We start from the raw sequence: 23,449 nt of genomic DNA on the forward strand, positions 1-23,449 counted from the left end.
AAGGCAAGATGGTTATACGTTTTATAGCCCAGCCCCAGGCTTAGCATTTAGAAAGTGGTCACAATAGAAGGAGAAGAGAGCAGGGTGGCAGGGTCCATAGCCCACTGGTTCCTCACTTGCCCTTCAAAGTTAAAACATTAGAGACAGTTGGCAGCCATGTGTGAGCCCCTTCACATTCTAAAGTCAATCTCACTGGGCTGCCCATGAAGCCAGCAAGCAATTGGTACTCAGAAGAATGCAGGGCATGAGAATCTCAAACTAAACACAGTTCCTCATGTAACAGTTCTTCAGCAATTATTGTACTGTCTTTGTGTGCCAATCAGTATAAGAGACATGAGAGGGCTATTTTTAAACAAAATGACAAATTCCTTTCACTTTGCAGTTTAATTAAAAAGATAGAAAGTGTTTTAACATAGCAATTAGTGCCATAGCAAATAGGGCCTATTAGAGTACTTGGATGTGAAAAGGCAAGAACTTTGCAGGGAAGGACATACGGTCTCACTATGTAACCCTGACTGTCCTGAATTCGCTCTGTAGTCCAAGCTGGCCTCCCCCTTAGAGAGCCGTCTGCCCCTTCCTACCAATTGCTGAAAATAAAGGTGTGCACCATCAGACCCAGCCTAGTGGGGAACAGTCTAAGCAGAAGAAAGAGCAAAGACAAAGACCTGAGTGTATCAACATCCTTGGCATTTTGAACCCACCAAGGAGACCAGCAAAATAAAAGATAGAGTCAGGAAATAAAAAATTACTGGTGCTACCAAAAATAATGTGATAGAAATCTACAATATGGTTTAGGATCTATTAACATGCCCTCACTCCCCCCCCACAACAAATACCAATTTCTGAATCCATGATTGCAGATTACCCTGTTGGCTTGATACGTTGCGTATCTGCAGATCTTACAGTATACATGTTGGTCCTGGCAGTAGCCTCTAGGATTTGAAGGAATGTGGATGACTTCTGAATGGATACATAACTTGAGAATCAATACATATCACATTTGGGCATTAATTTGTAATAACTGACTCATCTCACTTTTGCGTATGCTTAATAGCCCATGCAAAGACTATAGGGACCTGGCAAATAGCATAAGGTTTATTAGCTTGAGGTGGACTCTACCAGCTGCCAATTATATGGTTGTTTAGCCTGTTACTTACTGTATAGCACCAGACTGGCCCAGAACTAAAATGGCCTCTAGCTTCCCCAGTGCTGGGACCCATCATGTCTACTCTGTGCTTTGTTTACAAAGCCAATTAAATGAGGGACTGTGTAAAATAAGTCTTATATCTCCATATGGGTGAAATTTTTCCTCATTTGTGTTTCAGGGACAATAAATTTCTTTTTTTTTTTTCCATTTTTTTTATTATTAATTTATTCTTGTTACATCTCAATGGTTATCCTGTCCCTTGTATCCTCCCATTCTTCCCTCCCTCCCATTTTCCCCTTATTCCCCTCCCCTATGACAGTTCCTGAGGGGGATTACCTCCCCCTCTATATGATCATAGGGTATCAAGTCTCTTCTTGGTAACCTGCTGTCCTTCCTCTGAGTGCCATCAGGTCTCCCCATCCAGGGGACATGGTCAGAGGTGTGGCACCAGAGTGTGTGAGAACGTAATATCCCACTCTCCACTTTACTGTGGAGAGTGTTCTGTCCATTGTCTAGATCTGGGTAGGGGTTTAAGGTTTACCGCCTGTATTGTCCTTGTCTGGTGCCTAGTTTGAGTGGGACCCCTGTGCCCAAATCTGCCTATCATAATGTTCTACTTGTAGGCTCCTAGGACCCTCTGGGTCCTTCTACTTTGCCTTTCTCTCATGAATCTCACATCTAGAGTCCCACTAGAATGTCCTCTCCTCTGTCTCTGTTTCCTGGTAAGTGAAGGCTTTCGTGGGACATGCCCGTTGGGCTAATATGCAGATATAAGTGAATATATACCATTTGAGTCTTTCTGCTTCTGAGTTAACTCACTCATTATGATCATTTCTAGCTCAATCCATTTATCCACAAATTTTGGGAATTCCTTGTTTTTAATAGCTGAATAGTATTCCATAGTGTATATGTACCACAGTTTCTTTATCCATTCTTCTACTGAGGGACACTTAGGCTGTTTCCATGTTCTGGCTATTATGAATAGGGCTGCTATGAACATGGTTGAGCAAATTTTCTTGCTGTGTGCTGGAGCATCTTCTGGGTATATTCCAAGGAGTGGAATAGCTGGGTCCTGAGGAAGCCCTATTCCCATTTTTCTGAGATAGCACCAGATAGATTTCCAAAGTGGTTGTACTAGTTTGCATTCCCACCAGCAATGAAGGAGTGTTCCTCTCTCCCCACATCCTCGCCAGCATGTGGTGTCGCTTGAATTTTTGATCTTAGCCATTCTGATGGGTGTAAGATGGAATCTCAGCGTTGTTTTGATTTGCATTTCCCATCTTTTTAACCTATGTAAAATATTGAGACACTTGTTTGAGAAGGGAGGGAGGAACTCTCAATCTTAAGCAAATGAACTTTGTGCCAGTACACTTAAGGAGCTGCCTTCCCAGACAGTTCGCTGCTGCCTGGGATTCTGTAGATGCTGCAGTCTGTTGTAACCTGTTTTGGTTACAGGTAAAGAGAAGTGGGTTAACAAGCCATCAGCTGCCTCCTTCCTGTGCCTGGGCATAGCGAAGTGAAGCAGTAGGGAGTGCAGACAAAGAAGCTGACAGTCAGCCTGCACACACCTGCCACTAAAACACAGTCCAAGACCTAGAAATACCTCCTAAAGCCCCAACATCAGTGCCAGGATCAATAGGCAGGGAAACGGCAACGTTTTTGCTGAAATCATAGTTTACTTCTGTCTGTTTCTATAAGAAACATGAAATGTTACTAGGTAAAGCTTTTTCAGTATATCATGGGAAATTTGGAGTAAGGCAATAGAGACATTTCTTGTATGGTACTCATAAACTTTATGAGTAATGTTAATGGTTTCAAAGGTAATACCTAGCCCACTTGTTTTGCTAGCTATAAATATTTAGAGTTTCAGATTTCCTGGAGTTTGTATTAAAGGTGGTCTTAGTCATGCAAATGTGGGTCCAACTGATGTTATCTATAAACAGAAATACTTTGAAGGATGTTAATCTCATTTGCTTCAAGTAAGGCTGAGTTCTACAGCTTTTTCTAAAGCTCTTAGGGGAGAAATGGGGAGAAAGGAGGAAGGGAAAGATGGACAGAAAGGAGGAGGAAAGGAAAAGTAGGAAATACAGCTGCAGGCTCACACTTATTTTAAGACCAACGCCACCTATTTCCATTATTACACCATCCTCATGCTTAGTAAAGAGTACTTTTTTTATTTCTGGAACTATCTTCAAAGTACTATAGAGATACCTGTGATCAGAGGAAGTCATAAAGAGGTTCTGCAGGATTTTGTTCATCCGATGTAAGTTTGTATTTGACCTATCTAAGTTAAAATTCCCACCATTTGGAGTCTCATGTCTGAATGGATCTTCCTTAATGTGTGTACGGTAGCTACTGCTGAGGAATATCTCCACTTCTTAGATTAATAGTGGTTAGAGTTACACCAGAGTTGACGCCATTTTCTGTTTTAGTCCTAGATCCAAACCAGTTGTCCTGTTAAAAGCATTCACTAGGCAACAGGGATAAGGTCAAACCAGAGCCCTGTTCTCCAGTCATATAGTTAGAACAAAAGTTTTAAATAGATAATTTCATCACACTGTGATGAGTCATACCCACACATCATAGAAATACAAGAAGGGGTACCTGAGCCAGAAGGTGGTTACTTACAGTACAAGTAGATGTGGTGGGCAAAGATATAGAAAGCATTGAGAGTGAGAGTACAATCCATAGAGAAAAAGGTCAAGAGAGGTTAAGGACACATTTGAGAGATTACAACAAAATGAGTGACCATTGTTGAAATAGATGAAGGTTAGAAATGAGATAAGAGTAGACTTCCTGGGAGAAGTTCAATTAGAGGAATAGAGCATTCAGCTTTGTATTTCAGGGAAGCTACTAGAGAGCTGTACAGAAAGGCCTAGCGATCTGACCCCAGTACTGCAAAACAAAGATGATGATGCTGGTGGTGCTGCTGATGCTGAGGACGCGTGGAGGTTGTGTGGGGCATGGTTAATGGTGCAGGTGAAGCTAGAAAGATGGGATTCCTCAGATTCAGTTTGTATTTGCTGTCATACAGAGTGAGGTCGTGAACTTTTTCTTAATAAAACAGTTTTACTGGCACCCTAGGTAAGTACCCACGCTGGAGACTATTTGGAGAAATAAGCTTTGCTCTCACACTTTTCAACCAAGTGTGCCCTGAGGAAAGAGCTCTGTGCAGTGTTGGCCCTGGCTGCAGCAGAGGCACTTATATATTTGCTGCTGACACTGGCTATTCTAGGCTTGGCACAGTTCAGAACCTAACTACTTAGTAAATAGACTTCATTGTGTGTGCATGCTGTATTAAGCATTGTAGGAGATTCAAGGCAGAAATACGTGCCCTTCTTATAAGCTGTCTAGAATTTTAATTCAAGTCATACTCAGTCTGTTTAGTTCAAGATCAAATTGCTGTCATGAGCAATATACAGATGCTTATTGTGGGCAACAAACTTCCCAGGAGAACTGTACAAGCACAGACAAACAAAGGAACCAGCAGTGCGTACCTGTAGCCTCAGCACTCGGGAAGCTGGCCCAAGGAGGACACAGGCGTAGAGGCCCTGTCTAAATAAATAGTTTTGGCAGAGAAAAATTACATGAACCAGGCAGAAAGGCAGCCAAATGGTATCATTTAGAATAGGAGCTACTAGGTCATGGTTCATGAGGGCCAAACTGAGAGAGGTCTGGGCATGGAAGATTTTTCAGCAGGAATGTTTGTTTATAAAATTTTAGCTTGAAAAGATTGTAAATAAAATGGGTTTCTCAGGGGTGGGGAGAAGGCAAAAGTTTTAGAAAGCTGCTGCTGTAGTACTCTGAGCTCAGTGTGACTGGTGTCCTGGCAGACTGTTGCAGGCATAAAGATGGGAGGATGAGCTGCACTGGAGTGGAAGATGTTAGTGGCAGCCACCACGGAGGTGGACAACAGCTACCGCTGATACCAACTCAAATAACAGAGTTGTAAGGAAAATGTTACCTGAACATTTTTAATTTTACTAATGCTACTCGATACTTGGAGAAACCGTGGGCTTAGTACTACTTCCTCTCTTGGCTATTAGCATAAGTACAGCCTTCAAATGGGTTTAAGGTGCTGTTGTTACATTATGTACACTAGTTAGCACAAAGAGACGTAGATCTCATAGCTGCTGAGGTTGCTGTGGGCTGGTAAAGAGGCTGACTGTTCCTGCGTATAGTGATCAGCAAAGTGCTATCTTCTACCAGGACTCAGAAAACTAGGAGATGGCTTCTGAGTTGAACTTTGACCATGCATGTTAAAGGAGTTAATATTTCAGAAATAAACACATGGGATACGTGCACTCACGTAGCTTACCTATATGATCTAACTGCGTTGTGCTCAGGACGCCCTTTTTCTATACTCGTCAACTGCTTTCCTATATTGGTGCATAGACTGTTATATCTACACTCCTCCTTGCTGTGACCCAGTACCTGACAAGAAGCAACTTAACAGAATAATACCAGGCTGCAGGGTGACATGCTCACTGTTGCCTGGCTGTCGGGTAACACACTAACTGTAGCCTGGCTGGCTGTGAGTGACACACTCACTGTAGCCTGGCTGGCTGTGGGTGACATGCTCACTGTAGCCTGGCTGGCTGTGGGTGACACATTCACTGTAGCCTGGCTGGCTTTGGGTGACACACTGTAGCCTGGCTGGCTGTGGGGTAACACACTCACTGTAGCCTGGCTGGCTGTGGGTGACACATTCACTGTAACCTGGCTGTGGGTGACACACTCACTATAACCTGGCTGTGGGTGACACACTCACTGTAGCCTAGCTGGCTGTGGGTGACAACACACTTACTGTAGCCTGGCTGGCTGTGGGTGACACATTCACTGTAGCCTGGCTGGCTGTGGGTGACACATTCACTGTAGCCTGGCTGGCTGTGGGTGACATAGTCACTGTAACCTGGCTGTGGGTGACATAGTCACTGTAACCTGACTATGGGTGACACACTCATTATAGCTTGGCTATGGGTCACACATTCACTGTAACCTGGCTGTGGGTGACACACTCATTATAGCTTGGCTGTGGGTGACACACTCACTATAGCCTGGCTGTAGGTGACACACTCACTGTAACCTGAATGTGGCAATCATGTACTCTACATCTGTGAGTTTGCTGACCTGTAATGTTAAGTTAAATGCTTTCTTAGGAAAACAATACCTGTCATTTATTTCCTAAGTACATCCAGAAATGTGTATGCTGTATGTTCATCTCCAAAACCAGGAAGCATAAAGAGTTCATCTCACCACACTCGCCATACGTTTTCTTCTCCTTGCCAGATTTGGCAGAGAATAATCTCAGTTAACTTTGGTAACCTAAAGTCCTCAAATATCAGATACTGCCTTCTCCTTACTCTACTTAAAAATACATATTTAAGTATATTTTTGTATTTTTGTCTTCACAAATACAAAATATGTTCAGTGTAATGGTGTTCATTGTCAGCTCATCCAGAATCACCTAGGAAACAAAGCTCCAGGCTCACCTAGGAGATGGGTCCCTGGGCATGCCTGTGTGGGATTACCTTGAGGAGGCTAATTGAGGGGAAAGCAGCACACTAAGGACACTAAAAGTGGGCGGTACCATTCCGTGGGCATGGGTCCATCAGCCGAGCAGGAATGTTCATCCCATGTTCATCCCAACCTGTTTCCTGATCCTCTTTTGCCTTGACTTTATATCATGGTAGACTGAACTGTAAGCTGAGTAAGCCCTTCCTCCAGAAACAGCAGCAGCAGCAGCAGCAGCAACAGCAGCAAGCTAAGATGCTCAGGTTTTAAGTGACTCAACAGGTTTTACCTTTATGGTATGATGTGATCACACCGCTATGGTGTCCAGAAGCTCTGCTTCATCTCACCGCCAGCCATATAAGGATTTGTGTTGTGAGCAATGAAACATAATTACCAAGGACAAAAAGGTCCTTAAGTAACCAAAATTGTTTTCATCATTGTCAAACATACTGAAACAAAAGAGACTGCCTGTTGAAAATGCACTGACCTATAACTCAGCCCGGCTGCCAGTAATGCAGCTATGGGTGGAAGATGAAGAGGCTTGACAGCTGTGTGTCCAGACATCTGTGCTTACTCAGGCTCTGCCTCTTGACAGACTTCTGGGAAGAGTGTTCTAGATGGTTTCCAGGGCCGCACTACATGAGGGAGCTGTGCTCTGAGACCCTGCTGATTGTGTTTTGTCTCCCAGAGTACAATGAGAAGAAAGATGTGAAGTATTTGGGGGTTTGGACAGAACTTTCCTCCTCTCTAAAACCTTTTCATCATATTTGGCAAAACATTTTGACACCTAATCTCCATTTTAAAAAATCAAACCATAAAGCATAACTAACAAAAAATTCTGGAAAAATAACAAGTTTATAACATACTTTTAGTGACTAAAAAGCAATATAGACAAATCTTCTTTAAACGTACATAGTAATAGCATGTAAAAGTCATTCACATCTATCTTTGATTTTAGATAATTATATTGAATATATGCAAACCACTTTTAAAACCAAATATTTACATAATTTAACTTTGAGTAGTTCTGATTTTCTGTTATGTGGTTACCATTCAATATAGAGGTATTCAAATGCGATTTTATATTAAAAAACTCAACACATCTAAGCATTACTTTTTTTCATTTTTGAGAGAGAAAACACTATTGGCCTGGTTTGCATCAGGCACCTAGCACTACCCTCCATACCCTCTTCTCTGCCAGCCATAGCATGGTGAGGGAGGGTTGTCTCATAGGAGCACCATGGCCAAGGCCCACGCTTTCTCCAAGGGTTTGAGGATGTTCCAGCAGGAAAAAAGGAACAGGTGGGCTGTAAGGACACGCCCATCCCAGGCCCTGGCTAAGATAGATTTGCATTGCCTTTGCTGCTCTGAACCTGCTAACAGTAAAGGTGTTCACAGACCAGAAGTACTCGCTGAGGAACCGAACTTCCCTGGCAGCTTGCTGAGAAGAAATGAGCAGCTGGACTCCTAGTTCGTATGATAAGTGTCACTTTCTTTACTCAAAACAAAATTGCTTAAATATTTTCAAGTATTTCCATGGTTCTTATACTTAAATCCTCATTGTTCGTGAAGATTACCATTAAAACTATTGAGTAATTATGTTTGAGAAATTAATGCTAGCCAGGTGTAGTGGTGCACCCCTAAACACTAATCTATAAATATACAACCTGTGTTTATAAAGTTTCCCTACTCTAGAATTCTCTAAACAATCCCACTGCAATTGCAGTGTGCATTTGATCTCATCATTTTTTCAGAATGTATTTGATTATTTCTTTTATTATTAATGTTAACTGTTATCTTCCTCCTGCTACCCATCTGTTCTAGAAAGTGGGAGCCTGATGAGGAGCAGGGGAGAGGAAACAGCAGAAGAGCTGGTGAGCCCGCACACTAAGTCCATGGACAACTATTGTTTTAACATGCAATTAGGACGTTTTCCCTCTGTGGTGAGAAGTTTTGAATGCAAACATAACTTTTCTATCTCACACTTAAACTCTGCTGCATGTAGGGCATATGTTGTCCCGCTGTAACTGCAGAAGCCCCCCTAAGCTTTCTGCCCCCTCCACCCAGTCACACCTCCATCCTGTTCCTTTGTCTGAGACTTCTTTATTCTTCGGAATTTAACCTTGCCATCACTTTGCCAGTATAAACCCTCCCTGGCCTCCCAAGCAGGTGCAATCTATTACAGTGTCTCACACATCTCTTTTACAGTTTTCTATGTGTAACTATATCTTTTTTAATTGCCAGAGTTCTATTTTTATTCATCCAATTATACGTTAATTACTTCATAAAGCATATATATTTAAGATCTTATGTCATTCCTAAATATAGTATGTTAATGGATGTCTATTTCCTAAACTAACAGTAACAGTCAATTAAACCATCAGAATTCTTCTAAAGTATAAGAAACATAAGACATGGCCCCTTCTGGGGGGATATAAAATCAGAATAATGGACATGTCAGCTGAGCTTGCTGAACACAGTAACCTGCAGCAGAACAGATTCCAGCTGCTGATGACCTCTAACCATTCTAAGTGGAGTTTGACTTAGCATCTGCTTTGACAGTATTTTTCAGCATCAAGTTTGCCCTGAGACAGTGGACTTTAAACTACCCCTGGCTGTGCTGGTGAACCTGGCAGCACACAGGCCCATGGCTTCACTGGTCACTCTCACAGTTTCCACTGATAATTACATCTCAAGCTATTATTCCTTTCTCTTTTCTGCTTCATTTTCAAATTTAATTTTCTTCCTCCTTAGAGGGTCTTACTTTGTTTAGATAAAATACTTGGGTGAACATGGAAATATTTAGTACTGTCATCTAGAAACGAGGTTTCTTAAACAGTCAAGATGATTTTAAACAAAGAAAAGAACGAGGGACCAGGGAGGTGAGAGGCACCCCCGTGACACGGGCTTAGAAGGCTTGACACTTTGGCTTGCAAGAAGAAACAGCTGCCCTCTGTGCTATCTGGTGAGCTTACTACATTCAATGGGAAAGACAAACAACATTCTGAGGACTGGTAAATGAATACAGCCAAGATTAATGTCAGCACTAAGGATGTCAACTCTGCCCCCGTTTGGTCTATTAGTTGTTCGCGTTTGGAAGCATGACTATCTTTAGGACTGAGAATTGATTTTTGAAGAAGTACTTAGAAACCATTCTAATCTAAATGTATAGCTCACCTATATTAACCCATTAAAATTATGGGGGTTTTGTTGTTGTTGTTGTTGTTGTTGTTGAAAAGAAAAAAGAATAATACGTTTTCCTTAAACTGCCTGTCAGCTTTCTTCGAGGTCACATTGCAGGCAGCATCAACATCCCCTTCAGCGCAGCCTTCACAGCAGAGGGAGACCTCAGCCAGGGCCCTTACACCACCATGCTCCAGAGCTTCAAGGGGAAGGTCATTGTGGTCGTGGGGCACGTGGCAAAGCACACAGCAGAGGTAAGTGTACTCAGAGATTGTCCTGCACGTGTGCTGAACTTTCTCTGCCTACTGTCCAGGTTGTCAAAAATGTGTTTCTTCAGAGTCAGTCACAGAGAAACCCAGCTGTATGGATCTGTCTGTATTCTTACCTAGCAGGTCTTGCCTCTTATGGAAGCCTTCTTCCATAAAACATACTCACCCACCTCCAGTTTTCAGCATCAAGATGAATAGTAGGAGGCTTAGGAAAACCCAAACGGCAGCTGCTGCTGCTGTTGTTTATCAAAAGTCTGTGTGTTAGGAGCGTAGTCATAAGGTGGATGATTCAGAAAGGTGGGAACTGTACGAGGTGGGTCCTAGCGGAAGCCCTGTGGTCAGTGGAGGTTTTCCTCTGTAAGGGAATGGGGGAACTAGTCACTGTGTTCTGAAAGCAAGATATGCTCTCTTCCTCTACATACAGTGCTGCCATCCACAGTGGGAACTGACTGTAAGCAATTATAAGCTAATTAAGCCTCCTTTCTTAAGTTAGCCATCTGTTATTTTACTATAATGAAAGATAAATAGAGCAGCATAGGTTTTTAGGAGATTTCTTTTCTAGGTGCCTTTTGAAATTTCAAATACACAGGCTGGAATTCTCCTGGCAGACCATCAGGGTTGGAGTACAGGCTCTGAAGCCACCTGGTGGCACCTGCTGGACTTGGGAGATCTCTTTACCTAGAAACTCAAGGGTCAGATGTCAGTGTCACATTATGAAACAAGAAGTTGGAGTCCCTCTCCAAATTGAGAGAGGAACTCTCTAAGCAAATTGAAAATTCTAAGCAAATTGAAAAATAAAAAGTAGATGTGATGGCCAAAATGGCCACCAAGAAAGAAAGAAAGAATATGAGAAGAAAAGAAAGAGAAAAGAAGAGGGGGGTGAGATATGAGACTCACATGTGAGAGCCAGCAGGGTTACAAACGAAGCACAGAACATATCTGTTGAGCTGATACAGAACCCATCCCGTGCAAGCCCTTTCCCTCCAGTGAGAAAGTATCAGTTACTAGCTCCTTGGGGGAAGACATGGACTTTCCCAGATTTACCAAGCAAATGAATCCCATGGTGCTGGGGCAGAATGAATAAAGAGACCAATGAAGAGTGAACAATGTGTAGGGACATTTTCCTCACTCAGAAAATTAGGAATGGAGGTTAAAGTATTTCCCACCCAATTTCCTTAACATCTCTATAACAGGGATAACTATAAATATGGTTATTAAAAATGTAGTGACACGGACTGTCCTAGGCCCCCTGCACATATGTAACAGATGTGTAGCTTGGTCTTCATGTGGGTCCCCCAGCAACTGGAGTGGGGATGGGGGCCTCTCTGACTCTGATGCCTGCCATTAGGTCCCATTTTCCCAACTGGACTGCCTTGTCTGGCCTTAGTAGGAGAGGATGCACCTAGCCCTGCGGCCACCTAATGTGCCACAGTGGGCTGGTACCCATGGGGGACTGCTCCCCTCTCTGAGATGGAGACGGGAGAATCAGGGAAGGGGTGTATGGGTTAGGGGAACTGAGGGGAGAGGACGGGAGGGGCTGTGATCAGCATGTAAAGTGAATAAATTTTAAAAATTTTAATAGCTAGTATTATATAAAGATTGAGTTAAAAATTTTATAACAATTCACCTATTAAAAAATGTAGCCACATGAAAACATGAAGAAGCTTGTTACTAAGCTATTTTAAGTATCCAAAACTTGGTGGGCCAGATGGCTCAGTAGGTTAGGACACTTTCTCCAAGTCTGTCAAGCTGAGTCCAATCTCGGGCCCACATTGTGGGCAGAGGAAAACAACTTCCACAGTTGTTCTCTGACTTCCACGTGCATTTTTATGCTACACACACACACACACACACACACACACACACACACACACAATAAGTGAATGAACACACAAAAATACTTAAAATATCTAAAAATTGTTTTAGAAGTACAAGGCTAAGAACTGTACTTACTTTTTAACTAAATGAAGGCTAGCCTTGACTTTGAATCCTCACTAATTATGCTGAAGAGTATGCCATAAATCACACCTTTTCATATAAATTGTGGAAATATATAATGTATAACAGAATATCTAAATGCACCCTTTTCAAGAAAGTAAATATAGTAAGTAGGTAGTCACTTAAATCCACAATCCCAAGTCAGTGACAACATAAGATTACAGCCATGTAGTGGTAGTGTCTTGGTATAAGATGCCGTTTTATGATGCTGCTACATAAGTCTGTAGTGCCCTACCATTCCTTACATCCACACCACTGCTGAGAGTCCAGGAGCACACAGTAACATTCCTTAGAAAAGGAATCCCAGTAGTGACAACAGTGCAAATTCTGGACTAGTCCTCGTGTGAGAGCTGCTGTGTGCTCAGGGCATGTCCATCTCATTTTGTTCCTAGTGGCTGCTCTGGAAGGCAGTGTGATAGCTAGAGTTCATCTAGATTGGCCTCTAGACATGACTGGGGGGTTGTATTGTCTGCATTGACGTGGTAATGCCTACCCACCCCTGGGTGGTGCCATTCCTGGATTGTGTAAGTGGACAAAGGAACCTGAGCATCCTGCATTCACTGCTGTGTCCTGACTGCAGACAAAATATGGCCAGCTCCGGCCACCGTGATGTGACAGACTATGTCATGTCTGACACTGTGAGCCAAAATAAAAACCATTCATTCTTCATTGCTTTTTGGCAAGGTTTTTGGTTTTGTTTTGGGTTTGTTTGTTTACTTGGTTTTTTGGTTTTGGTTTTTTAACCTCAGCAACAGGAAAAGTAGCTAAGACAAGGGATAGATTCAGTCTACTCATTTCAAACATGAGAAAAACTTGGATTCAGTTTACCTAATGTGCCTGTCCAGAGCCAGTCAGAACGTCAATCTGCATCAGTCTGTAAGTGCTGCCTTCCCCTCAGCTCATGAAGCTTGTGAGTCTGAATGCTACCATGTGTCCAGGCTTTTAAAACAAGCTTAATCTGACTATCCACACAGCACAGTAGTTCATCCCAGTGCAGGAAACCAAAACCTGAAATAAACTGTACCAGATTGTGGCTTTATTGTCATAAAACTTTCACCACTTGAAAGAAAGTGTCTAAGAAGAGGACCCTCTAGGTTGAAAACTCTTTAAATTGTCAAATGCTTCCAAACATTATAATTATATTAATCTATGTAATTTATCTAACTTTGCCATACAGGTAAGACAGATCTGTCAATACAGAGGTTATTTTATTGATCAAGCCATCAGTTTAAAAATCTGTTATGCACAAGCCAATAAATGTAAGTACAAAATATGAAGGAACTATAGAAGATTGAATTCTCACATGCTGTCTAGGATATATAGCAGTAACGAACCATCCAGGTACTATAGATTTCTATTTACACCCTTCCTGCTGCCTCACTTACACTCAATAATGAGTAAACAAATTATATGCGCAGCAACGAATGCTTCAGTCCAGTACAGTAGCTCCTTTGTGGTAGTTTTAAATTGAGATAAAGATCTATCTTTAATAATGCTTCTCATCAAAAGTCAAAGACAACTTCAGACACCTATCTGTTTCTTATTTTCCTCTTCTGCGCAGATCGGTGCAGCAGTAGAGATGCCTCCCCCTTGCCCACTGAATCAAATGTGTGTCAGTTTGTGGCATTGCAACTCCACTGCGTGCCTGCCTTGTGCTAACTATTTTCTCCTCACCCCACTGCCCACTGCAGATCAATTCTCCACCCTTCTTCACAGTCCACAAAGGAAAATGCCTGTGAATTCTAAGCCCTCATGGTTCACCCAGTGAGAAACTCTGATAAGTTATGGGTTGGAAAGGAAGTAGGATATTTGTTTTCCTAGTTCTTTTTCGAAAATGATCTCAGGTTAGCTGTGTCACTCTACTGAAAATAGTAATTCTCTCTTGGAAGGTTTCTCACCACAGTTGTCGCATGACCCCTGCCTCCTTTGTCTCCAGGAGTGGTAACAAATCTGCTCCTGCTAGCCTTGGTTAGCCTTGCTCAGCACAGTGTTCCTCCACCCCTACTCCTCTGTAATGATAAGCACCTCAGTTCATGCTAAGGTCATGGTAGGACCCCAGCTGTCATAGGATATGCGTTAAAGTATGTGTCAAGTGTAAGCCTAGCTTTGATGCCAGGTTGAGTTTCTTACTAGCTGTGTTAATTTGGGCAAGTATTTGTCCTCGTCAAGTCACCGTTTGCTTAATTACAAAGTGAAAATAGCATTTTTACCCTGATTTAAATGTTTTAAAAAGATATGTAAAGTTTTTTGAGTAACCCAATAATAGTGCTCTCTACATCTGTATGTGGGTACCATAAATGTTCTGCAGTTTAGCATCACAACAAAGCAGGTGCTGACAAACCCAGGCATGGTGGTGCATGCCTTTAATCCCAGCACCCAGGAGGCAGAGGCAGGCAGATCATTGTGAGTTCGACGTCAGCCTGGTGTGCAAAGTGAGTCCAGAACAGCCAGGGCTACACAGAGAAACCCTGTCTCAAAAAAAAAAAAAATCAAAAGAAGGAAAGAAACAGGTACTGACTAGCCCAGCCTTCCCAGCTTCAGAGCTCAGACAAGATCCACTGTGCTCAGCTGGTGTGGCCATAGACTGATGAGGTGATCCTAGCCCATTCCTCTACAGATCATTCTGAAGAAACAGGCACCGTCATTGGGTGATAAAGGAGCCAACTCTAGAACTCTTATGTATGTATGTAAGTATGGTCCCCAGTATCATAGCACAAAATAAAGAAATGATCAACTGAATTAAGTTGTACCCTAGACCAAATGGGCTTAAGAGTTCTGCAGAACAGTCCATCAAACAGCTGCCCAGTATACATTCCTCTTACTCCAACATGGAACAGTCTCCAACAGAGTATGTAATAAGCAACAGATGGTTTTCAACAAAATTTTAAAAAGTGAAATATCACATATATTTTCTGTTCACAATTCAAAACATTAAAAATAATAGAAAAAACTTTATGAACTACAAATGCATGTGAGCTAACTTGTTTTTGAATAACTAATGGGTTAATGAAATTAAGAAATAATTTTTTGGTAGCCTGCTCTCCTTCCTCAGGGGAGGAGGTCCCCCTCAGTTACAGTCATAGGGAAGGAGAGTAAGGGGAAAATCAGGAGGGAGGGAGGGATGGGAGGATACAAGGGATGGGATAACAATTGAGATCTAATATGAATAAATTAATAAAATATTTTTTGAAAAAAAAGAATGTTTTAAATTCCTGAAGTAAGGAAGTAGAAACACAGTATCCTAAAGAGCATAGGCTGTGTGGAACTCATCCAGTGGTGCAAGGATGATTGTGTGCAAATCATATTTAAAATGAAAATCACAGCCAAGTCTCACTTTTGTGCATTGAAATGATAATTATATTTTGTAAAACTCTATCTTCAGTTGCTAAAATGCAGCCCCAAATCCCTGGACATAAAGAGAACCTGATGCATACACACACACACAGCACATACACAATAAAAGATGAAATAATTTTTTTTAAAGCATAAAGATATCTCCTGTGAAACTGAATTCACCCCAGACTAATGTACATCTGATATAGCAATAGTTAATATAGTCTACTGTTTGTATGGTGCTAAAATTACCAAATGTTTTAAATAGGTCTTGTGTCCTTAACAAAATTGCTCAGAGGAATTTTTTCATTTGGACATGATCAGACAGTTGTCAAAGGAAATTTCTTCTTCAGTACCCATAACAACCATTTACTCGCACACCCTCCTCTCTCCCTGAGTCTCACAAGTCTCCTGACAAGCATCATAGTGCACCCATCTTTCCCGGAGGACAACCTGACAACCTAGTAAAGTACTGTCGAGTTGTGGTGCTAATGCCGTGGGGTTGTAACTCTAGAGACAGTAATGGGTGTCAGACCAGAAAACTGACCAGAAGCAAATGAAAACTCCAACATGGATTCTACTCAACTTAAATGTCCTTAAGAAAACATGGAAACGTAGACAAAATAACAACACTTGCTGTTTAGCTATGAGGAAAATTATTCTATGTTATGGAAATGTTGGAACACAATCAAAGAATGTGAGAATCCTGAGTGCTTGTGAGAAAACAAGACCAGGATATTGTGACCTCAGTTTCTTCAAAATGCAGGACTGTTCTTGGAGTGTGTTTTTGTGCTCCTCCAGCTCCTCCAGCTTGCTTTAGCTATTGCTATTTATATGCTTCTATGGAAAGCATGCTTTGCCATGTGTGGCTTGTGTTTGTGATTGTATATTTTATGCAGTTGACTCAACCTTCAGAGTATAAACTGCTTGATGCTCTGAGTAACATTGGCTATTGCATGAGACTTTAGTCTGCCTCATTTTTAGGCCCCTACTCTCCCAGGTTCACACCACCAACTGCTAATCAGTAAACAGGGAAAGTCCAATAATTGTACACAGTCTGTTATTACAGAATATTGAGGAGGAGGACATAGAAATAGAGATTTACACTGGTCAGTGACTAGTATGCACCTTTAATCACAGCACTTGGGAGGGAGAAGCAGCCACATGTCTGAGCTTGGGTCTACAGAGACAGCCAGGGCTACACAGAGAAACTTTGTCTAAAAAAAAATAGATAGATAGATAGATAGATACATACATACATACATACATACATAATACCATCCTAGACCGTTGCACTGTTCCCTTATTAGTACACTCTCTCTTCTTTGCCCAAGCTCTTCCTACCTGTCTTTAGATTATACTACTACACCTGTGTGTTCAAAAGAATAAATCATTCTAAATCACTTAAAGTCAACCGAGCATACAGAAACCTCTGTGATCCAAAATAATTGCTACTTAGTTCTTCAAATTCATATATTTTAACATAATTTCTAAGGATCTTATATTTTTAGAAAATGTAATACATCTTTATAGTTATTTTCAAACCTTTAGATAAAGAACGGGAAGTAAATCTCCTTTGTCAGTTCCAGGTAATCCCTTCCTACTTTCTTAACCTATTTGCCTTACGTGGTTAGCCCTGGACTTCTGACTTTTCCATGCCATGCTTATCATTGAATATTTTAGTCTGTGGATTTATATCAGATGAGAAGGAAAGTTATAAATATTAGTGCAGCTTGAACATGTTGAACACTGTATAAAAGTTAGGATAACAGTGAAAACTCCCCTACATAATTCTGGTTTGCGGAATGCTGGCCAGTGACTTACTCCATTAGACCTGGGAACTGAAAACTGCCTTCTGCTATTAAGAAGCTACCTCTCCTCAGAGCCTTTCATCTATAACCCGTAGTCCAGACTTTGACCGTTTTGCTTACCATGTTTACTAGAAGTACTCTGTTTAAGGTGTGGTCAGCTCCTAACTCTACCCACCCCCTCCCCTCCCACCACTTCATCACTCCTTGCCACAGGAATGTGCGTGGCTGCACAAGCGCTAAGCACAGGAGCCCTCTTGCCTGACCCGCAGAGGTTGGAACTTGGCTGAGAGCCATCACAGCCCTAAATGTTTTGAATTTTGAGTTTTTATCATATACATTCTTTTCAGAGCATAGCCAACACCCATGTAATATGACCAGGGCTGGCACACATGTGAGCTTACCATTGTCAGTTATCTAGTGTATACAAAAGATGATAAATGATTATTACTGAAATTTGCTTCCCAAATACACAGATCAAAGGGAAATATGCCAGAAGACTCCTTGGGCCTGCTGACAGTGTTATTAGATGGTGGAATGTTATCAAAAATGCTATTCTCTAACATGAGCCAGTATACGTTTTCTTAGGAATAAGAACTATTTCAAATAACTTCACTATCATATTTACTTTTTAGATTTTTGTCCTCTTCAGACAAGACTAGTGGGACTTCTTTGATGGTATAATACTATTGTTGAGCAATAACTTAGGGCTCTATAGAGTACTATCATAAAAAAAACCTGTTAGTATCGTAAACTTTTAAGTAAAATTAATTCATAAAAGAAACATTTTTTATCTAGAATGCACTGTGAGGTCTTTGAACCTGTTGAAAAAATATGTAAATTTATACATGTATGTTATTTTTTATATTTATATATATGTATTTATACTCTGATTGACAAAAGGATACATGATCTAGTGACTAATAAGATTCACCGGGTGTGGGCCTAGGTTATAGGTGCATCTAGGCTTTCACTAAGCACTACCTTATATCTCATTTGTCTGCTTTTTTAATATGAACTATATAATTGTTGAATGTTGTAAATATAAATTCTTCTATTTAGAAAAGTAATTAGGGAAAGAAAGAGGAGGGAAACTATTTGGTTCTGGAATTGGTGTAGAACAGTGCAATGAAAACAATCTTGGGGGAAAAAGGACTCACTCACATTGTATGGGAATTAGACCATGGGAGGCAGGGATAGAAGCAGGAAAGACCTGTTAAGAGTTGAATGGCTGTGCCTAGGGGTCAAATAAGAGGTCACTTGGCTACTTCAGTGTAGACTATAGTAAGGGATAAGGAAGGATCACATTCTGGATATGTTTTAAGAGTTAAAACCTGTGTGTGTGTGTGTGTGTATGTGTGTGTGTGTGTGTGTGTGTGTGTGTGTGTGTGTGTGTGTGTGTAAGGGGTGGGGGGTAGAGAGAGGGAGAATAGGAATGGATCAGCTTTATTGCCTAACTACATGGAGGAGTGAGTTGCCATTCCCTGAGATGAAGAAGGCTTCAGGAAGGAAGATGAGGTAGGAGTATCTAGAAACCAGTGTTCTCACTTGAAACCATTAAGTGTGAGTAGACAGTAAGTCTAGGACCGACAGACAGACAAATGAGCTTATAGCTTAGGAAAGAGACAGTATGGTCACCAGTGGATAGATGAGCGTTAATCTATGAAACTAAATGAAATCACTTAGCTGATGAATACATATCAGAAAGAAAGCCACGTGGCAGAGAAAATGTACAGCAAGACCACCAAAGGGGACAAAGGGGACAGCTGGAATCAGACAAGAACGGACGAGAAAGATTAATGAAGGAAAGTTTTGTGAAAGGGAAAGGCATAGTCGGTGTGCGATGGCACTGATGAGGAGACAAGTGGGATTCCAAATGAGGTAGTTCTAATGATTGGGCTTGACAATGTATAACTTATTACTAGCCTTGTAAGAGTATTTGGGAGGAGTAACAGAAAAAAACTTATTTGAGAGACTAGGCCTCATAAATAAAAATGGAAAGGCAGAAGAAACCTAGAAGTAACGGATATTGAAAGGGCAGCTTTCACATTGTGTGGGCCTTGTTTGGATCCCAATTCAAATGATTCATGTCAACAAGTATTGAGGAATATATGGATGTGTGGTTAGAGGCAGACTAGGGAGGAGGCCGTTTTCTTCTTTTTTAAAGATAACCCGTCTGAAGCCCAAGCTGGCCTCTCACAGAGGGAACCTCCAAGCCCAGACATTGTTATTTTGTAAGTGTGATGCCACTGGTATTATATATAAGCCTAACACTAAATAATTTAAGTTATTATGTCACTATTAAATGTCATAGTGTCCAGAATTTGTATCAAAGAAATAAAAGGATGAAAGATTATATGGGAGTAACCCTGTATCAAAAAAACCAAAATTATACGGGAGTAATAAATAAATTCCCTGCAAGTTGATCATTAAGCTGAGCTGTGGGCTCATGTTACCATTCAGGTCTGTTCTTATAAGTTTTAACATGTTTCTTATTGAAAAGGAAAAGAGAAATAATGGGAAGAAATGAAGATAGCAACTACAGACAACAGGAAGTTAAAGCACAGAATACATAGATTTAATTCATTATAGTTAGTCCTGTGACTATGTAACACAAACCACTTAAAAACTATTTAATACATACTCTTATGCTATGAAATTCCTGATCCCAAAAATAGGTTGTTCAAAACCAGAAACAACACTTAAAAGTTTGTTGTAACCCTAATGTATACCATATTAAGGATTTCAAAGTTCACAGACACCATTAGAATAGTTTTCTATGAAATAGATGGGGCTAGATTATTGTAGTGACTTTTCTTATAAACTTTCTCACCTTTTTTATTGAAGAATTAGCATCTTTTATTAGCTATGGTTTCAACATCCTTGCCAAATTTGTGTTGAAATTCACTTGCTACTTTAAAATTAGATCCAGCATACTACTCTCATGAGAGAGTGGGCCAAATTTGGGTTGGTTATCATGCTTGAATGGAAGTCTTGTGTGCTCACTTGACCTTCTGCCATGTTAAGATGCATGAGGGGCCTTCACCTGCTGTGGCTACTCAGTATTGAACTTACCCTGTTCCAGAACTGTTTAAAATAAGCTTTCATCATAAATTACGTCATCTGTGATATTCTGTCACAGCAGCAGAAAACATGTGAAGATGCTGATTTATAGCACTCCTGGGAATTCCTGGGATGTCCTGTACTTTTCTCAGCTGCCTGTGCAGAGTATAAAGGGATTGTGGACCATGGCCTCCCTTTGCTGGCTTTGCAGTGTTGCTGTTTTCATCTCTGAGTGAAATTACAGTCTCTGGACCTTTCCCCAATGCCCAATCCCTCCAACATTTGTTGAGACTGCTGAAAGTCTGCCCATGACGAGGGGGAGATAGAGCCAGTGTATGCCTATGTGTGTGTGGTACTCCCTGTCCCGCTATAGATCTCCATGTGTGATTTGACTTTTTGTCTCACTGAAAGCCACATCCCTCATATTCAAAGCCATTTCTTTCCTCTCTAACCTATCAAGCTATCACCAAAATATTGCCTGGTCAGTGTACCAACTTAAACCATCAAATTTGAATTCATACTCACTTTAGGAGTCAGTAACGGAAAAGTAATGGAGTGGGAGGGGAGTAAAACGGCTCCCCAACACCTGCTAAATTCAGAAACTTTTAAGTGCCCTGAACAACTGCTTTTGTAATCGCATACTGCTTTGAGTTAATTGTCTGATTACCATTTCATCTACACATAAACACCTCAAGCCTGGAACAGTGTCTAATCCTGACTAGATGCTCAGGGTTGATATGTATGATTGATAAACAAACAAATTAAATGAGCAGCTGGAAAAGAGGAGGCTGGAGCGGGAAAGATGTAGCCATGGTTCTGCTGCAGGACCAGCATCAAACACAGATAATTGGTACCACAAAGAATCAGAGCACAACTCCCAATCTTACAGCTGCTTACTTGCTTTTTCTCTTTTCCCCTCTCCCTCTCTCCCTCCCCCTCGAAATGTAGCTTGCATCCTGTCAAGGCAATCTGAACATTTCTATCTCCTGGTGCCCCATTCTGCCTCCCTCTTCAGACCACCCGCTTAGCAGACAGCTGGTTGTTTCAGATTGCCCCTTTGCCCATTTTCATTCCAGTTTCCCAGCTTTACAGCAACCTAGTTGTTATGTCCATGTACAATAGGAACTTTACCCAGCTTTACCATATCAGTTAAGAGATTAGTTAAATGTGCAATAGTCCCTCTCTACTCATGTTCTTATTTCCAAGGTGTTTTTTTAAAGTGCTGAGAGCTGTGTGCTTACCCACAAGGCCCATTTGGTAATGCTGTGTTTATCTAGGATTTCCAGCCTCTGTGGTAATTGTATTCCTGCATGTGGGAAAATGCAGCTGTGTCAGTAATCATACGGTATGGGACAGTGCTGCCTGTACATCCAGGTAGATGAATCTGGCGCCACTGTTCCTGAAGACTAGGCTTTAAAGACCAGTGAGCAAGAAGGGCTGGGGGAAGACGAGCTCCCTGCGGCCTCCTGACACCTTTCAGCACGCAGTAGCCCAGTTTCCCCAACACCTATGACTCAAGATTCCCATCTGGATTTGAACCATAAGTGGCCACAATGACTCTTGGGGGACTGCAGAGGCTAGTGGAGAAAGAGGCGTGGTCAGCAATAGTGACATCCATTTATCTGCATTGCTGTGAGCATGCTGTGATCACAGGCCAGTAACATATGCTCTGCCTGCACACTGACACCTTCATCCTTCTGCAAGACAGTATTTTGTACAATTATCCCTGGACCACCTGCCTTACACTTAGAGAGGTTTGCTTTTTTAAAATATCTTTTATATCTATCTGTTTATTTTGTGTGTCTTTGTGGGCTCATGTACCATAGGGGAGGTGTCTTCTAAAGTGTCCATCTTTGAGCCCCAGGTCAGCAAAACACAGTCCCTGGGACTGAGGCCATGAGCTTACCCTGGCCGGACTACCCGCTGGCAGTTTACTTCCTATCTTTAGACCACGGTGCCCAGACCTAACTGCTAAACTTCAAATACTCACAAGAATAGCCCTGTAAACAGACACTAACCATCTTGGCTAAAGTTCTTAAGGTTGAGGTGTCATGGAGTAATGAGAAAGGGGTGTAGGCTACAGCTGCCAAGGAGAAAAAAGGGGACCCTACCAGGAGGAAGAAATAAAGGCAGAATTCTAGTTGTGGAGCCAAAGGAAAGCCACTTAGCAAATATATGTGACTCCTGGTCATGTATTAGATACTAGAGATTTTTTAAAAAATTAGAACTAAGTTAGTTCTCAGTTGTTCAGAAGGTTATAGCTTGGTAAAGGAAGCTCTTAAAATGAGTAATTTAGATCAACGTGATAAGACCAAAGACGGGGCTCATGTAGGAATCTTTTTTAGACTTTTATTTTATTACACATGTATAAAACAAACTACAGCAGGGAGAACCATGTGACAATCATGAGAATAATGAGTTCTATACATGTTACATTCATAGGGACTTGGCCATCTGCATTCGTCTCATTTGAAGTGTCTTTCCTGTCTTGTTGGGTCTAAATTTCAGAATGAGATTCAATATTTATCGTATCTCAACTCTAATAGCTTAGCCTCTTTATCTTGATCTAAAACGATCTTGTCCCCTAACCAAGCTTGGTTATAAAACTATACTATCTTGTCTTCAATGCCCATCAGAGACTTGAGAAGGAATAAAACTTAAATTCCTGAGTGAACCAGCAGAGTGGGTTAGCAGCTTCCAAAATGTACAAATTGACTTAAGGGCAGAGAAAGAAATTAGGGAAACCACTTCCTTCACAATAGCCTCAAACAACATAAAATATCTGGGTATAAATCTAACCAAGCAAGTGAAAGTCCTTTATGAAAACAACTTCAAGTCTCTACCGAAAGAAATTGAAGAGGATATAAGAAAATGGAAAGATCTCCCATGCTCATGGATTGGGAGAATCAACATAGTAAAAATTGCCATCCTACCAAAAGCAATCTACAGATTTAATGCAATCCTTATCAAAATACCCATACAATATTTTACAGAATTGGAAAGATCAATCCTAAACTTCATATGGAAAAACAAAACACCCAGGATAGCTAAATCAATCCTATACAATAAAAGATCTACCGGAAGACTCTCCATCCCATATCTTAAGCTGTACTATAGAACAACAGTAATAAAAA

General features: G+C 41.2%; 1 protein-coding gene across 3 annotated transcripts in view; it reads left to right on the forward strand.

The window, feature by feature from the left end:
- TBCK (TBC1 domain containing kinase) overlaps positions 1-23,449 on the forward strand; it is a 145,285-nt gene that overhangs the window by 117,885 nt on the left and 3,951 nt on the right. For all 3 annotated transcript variants that reach the window (XM_084756861.1, XM_084756860.1, XM_084756862.1), the window contains exon 25: positions 9,939-10,098. In XM_084756861.1, coding sequence (XP_084612987.1) covers positions 9,939-10,098 — 160 coding nt within the window. The remainder of the gene's footprint in view (positions 1-9,938; positions 10,099-23,449) is intronic.

The sequence above is a fragment of the Acomys minous genome, assembly GCF_964271855.1.
Source record: "Acomys minous genome assembly, chromosome: 14".
NCBI classification, from domain to species: Eukaryota; Metazoa; Chordata; class Mammalia; order Rodentia; family Muridae; genus Acomys; species Acomys minous.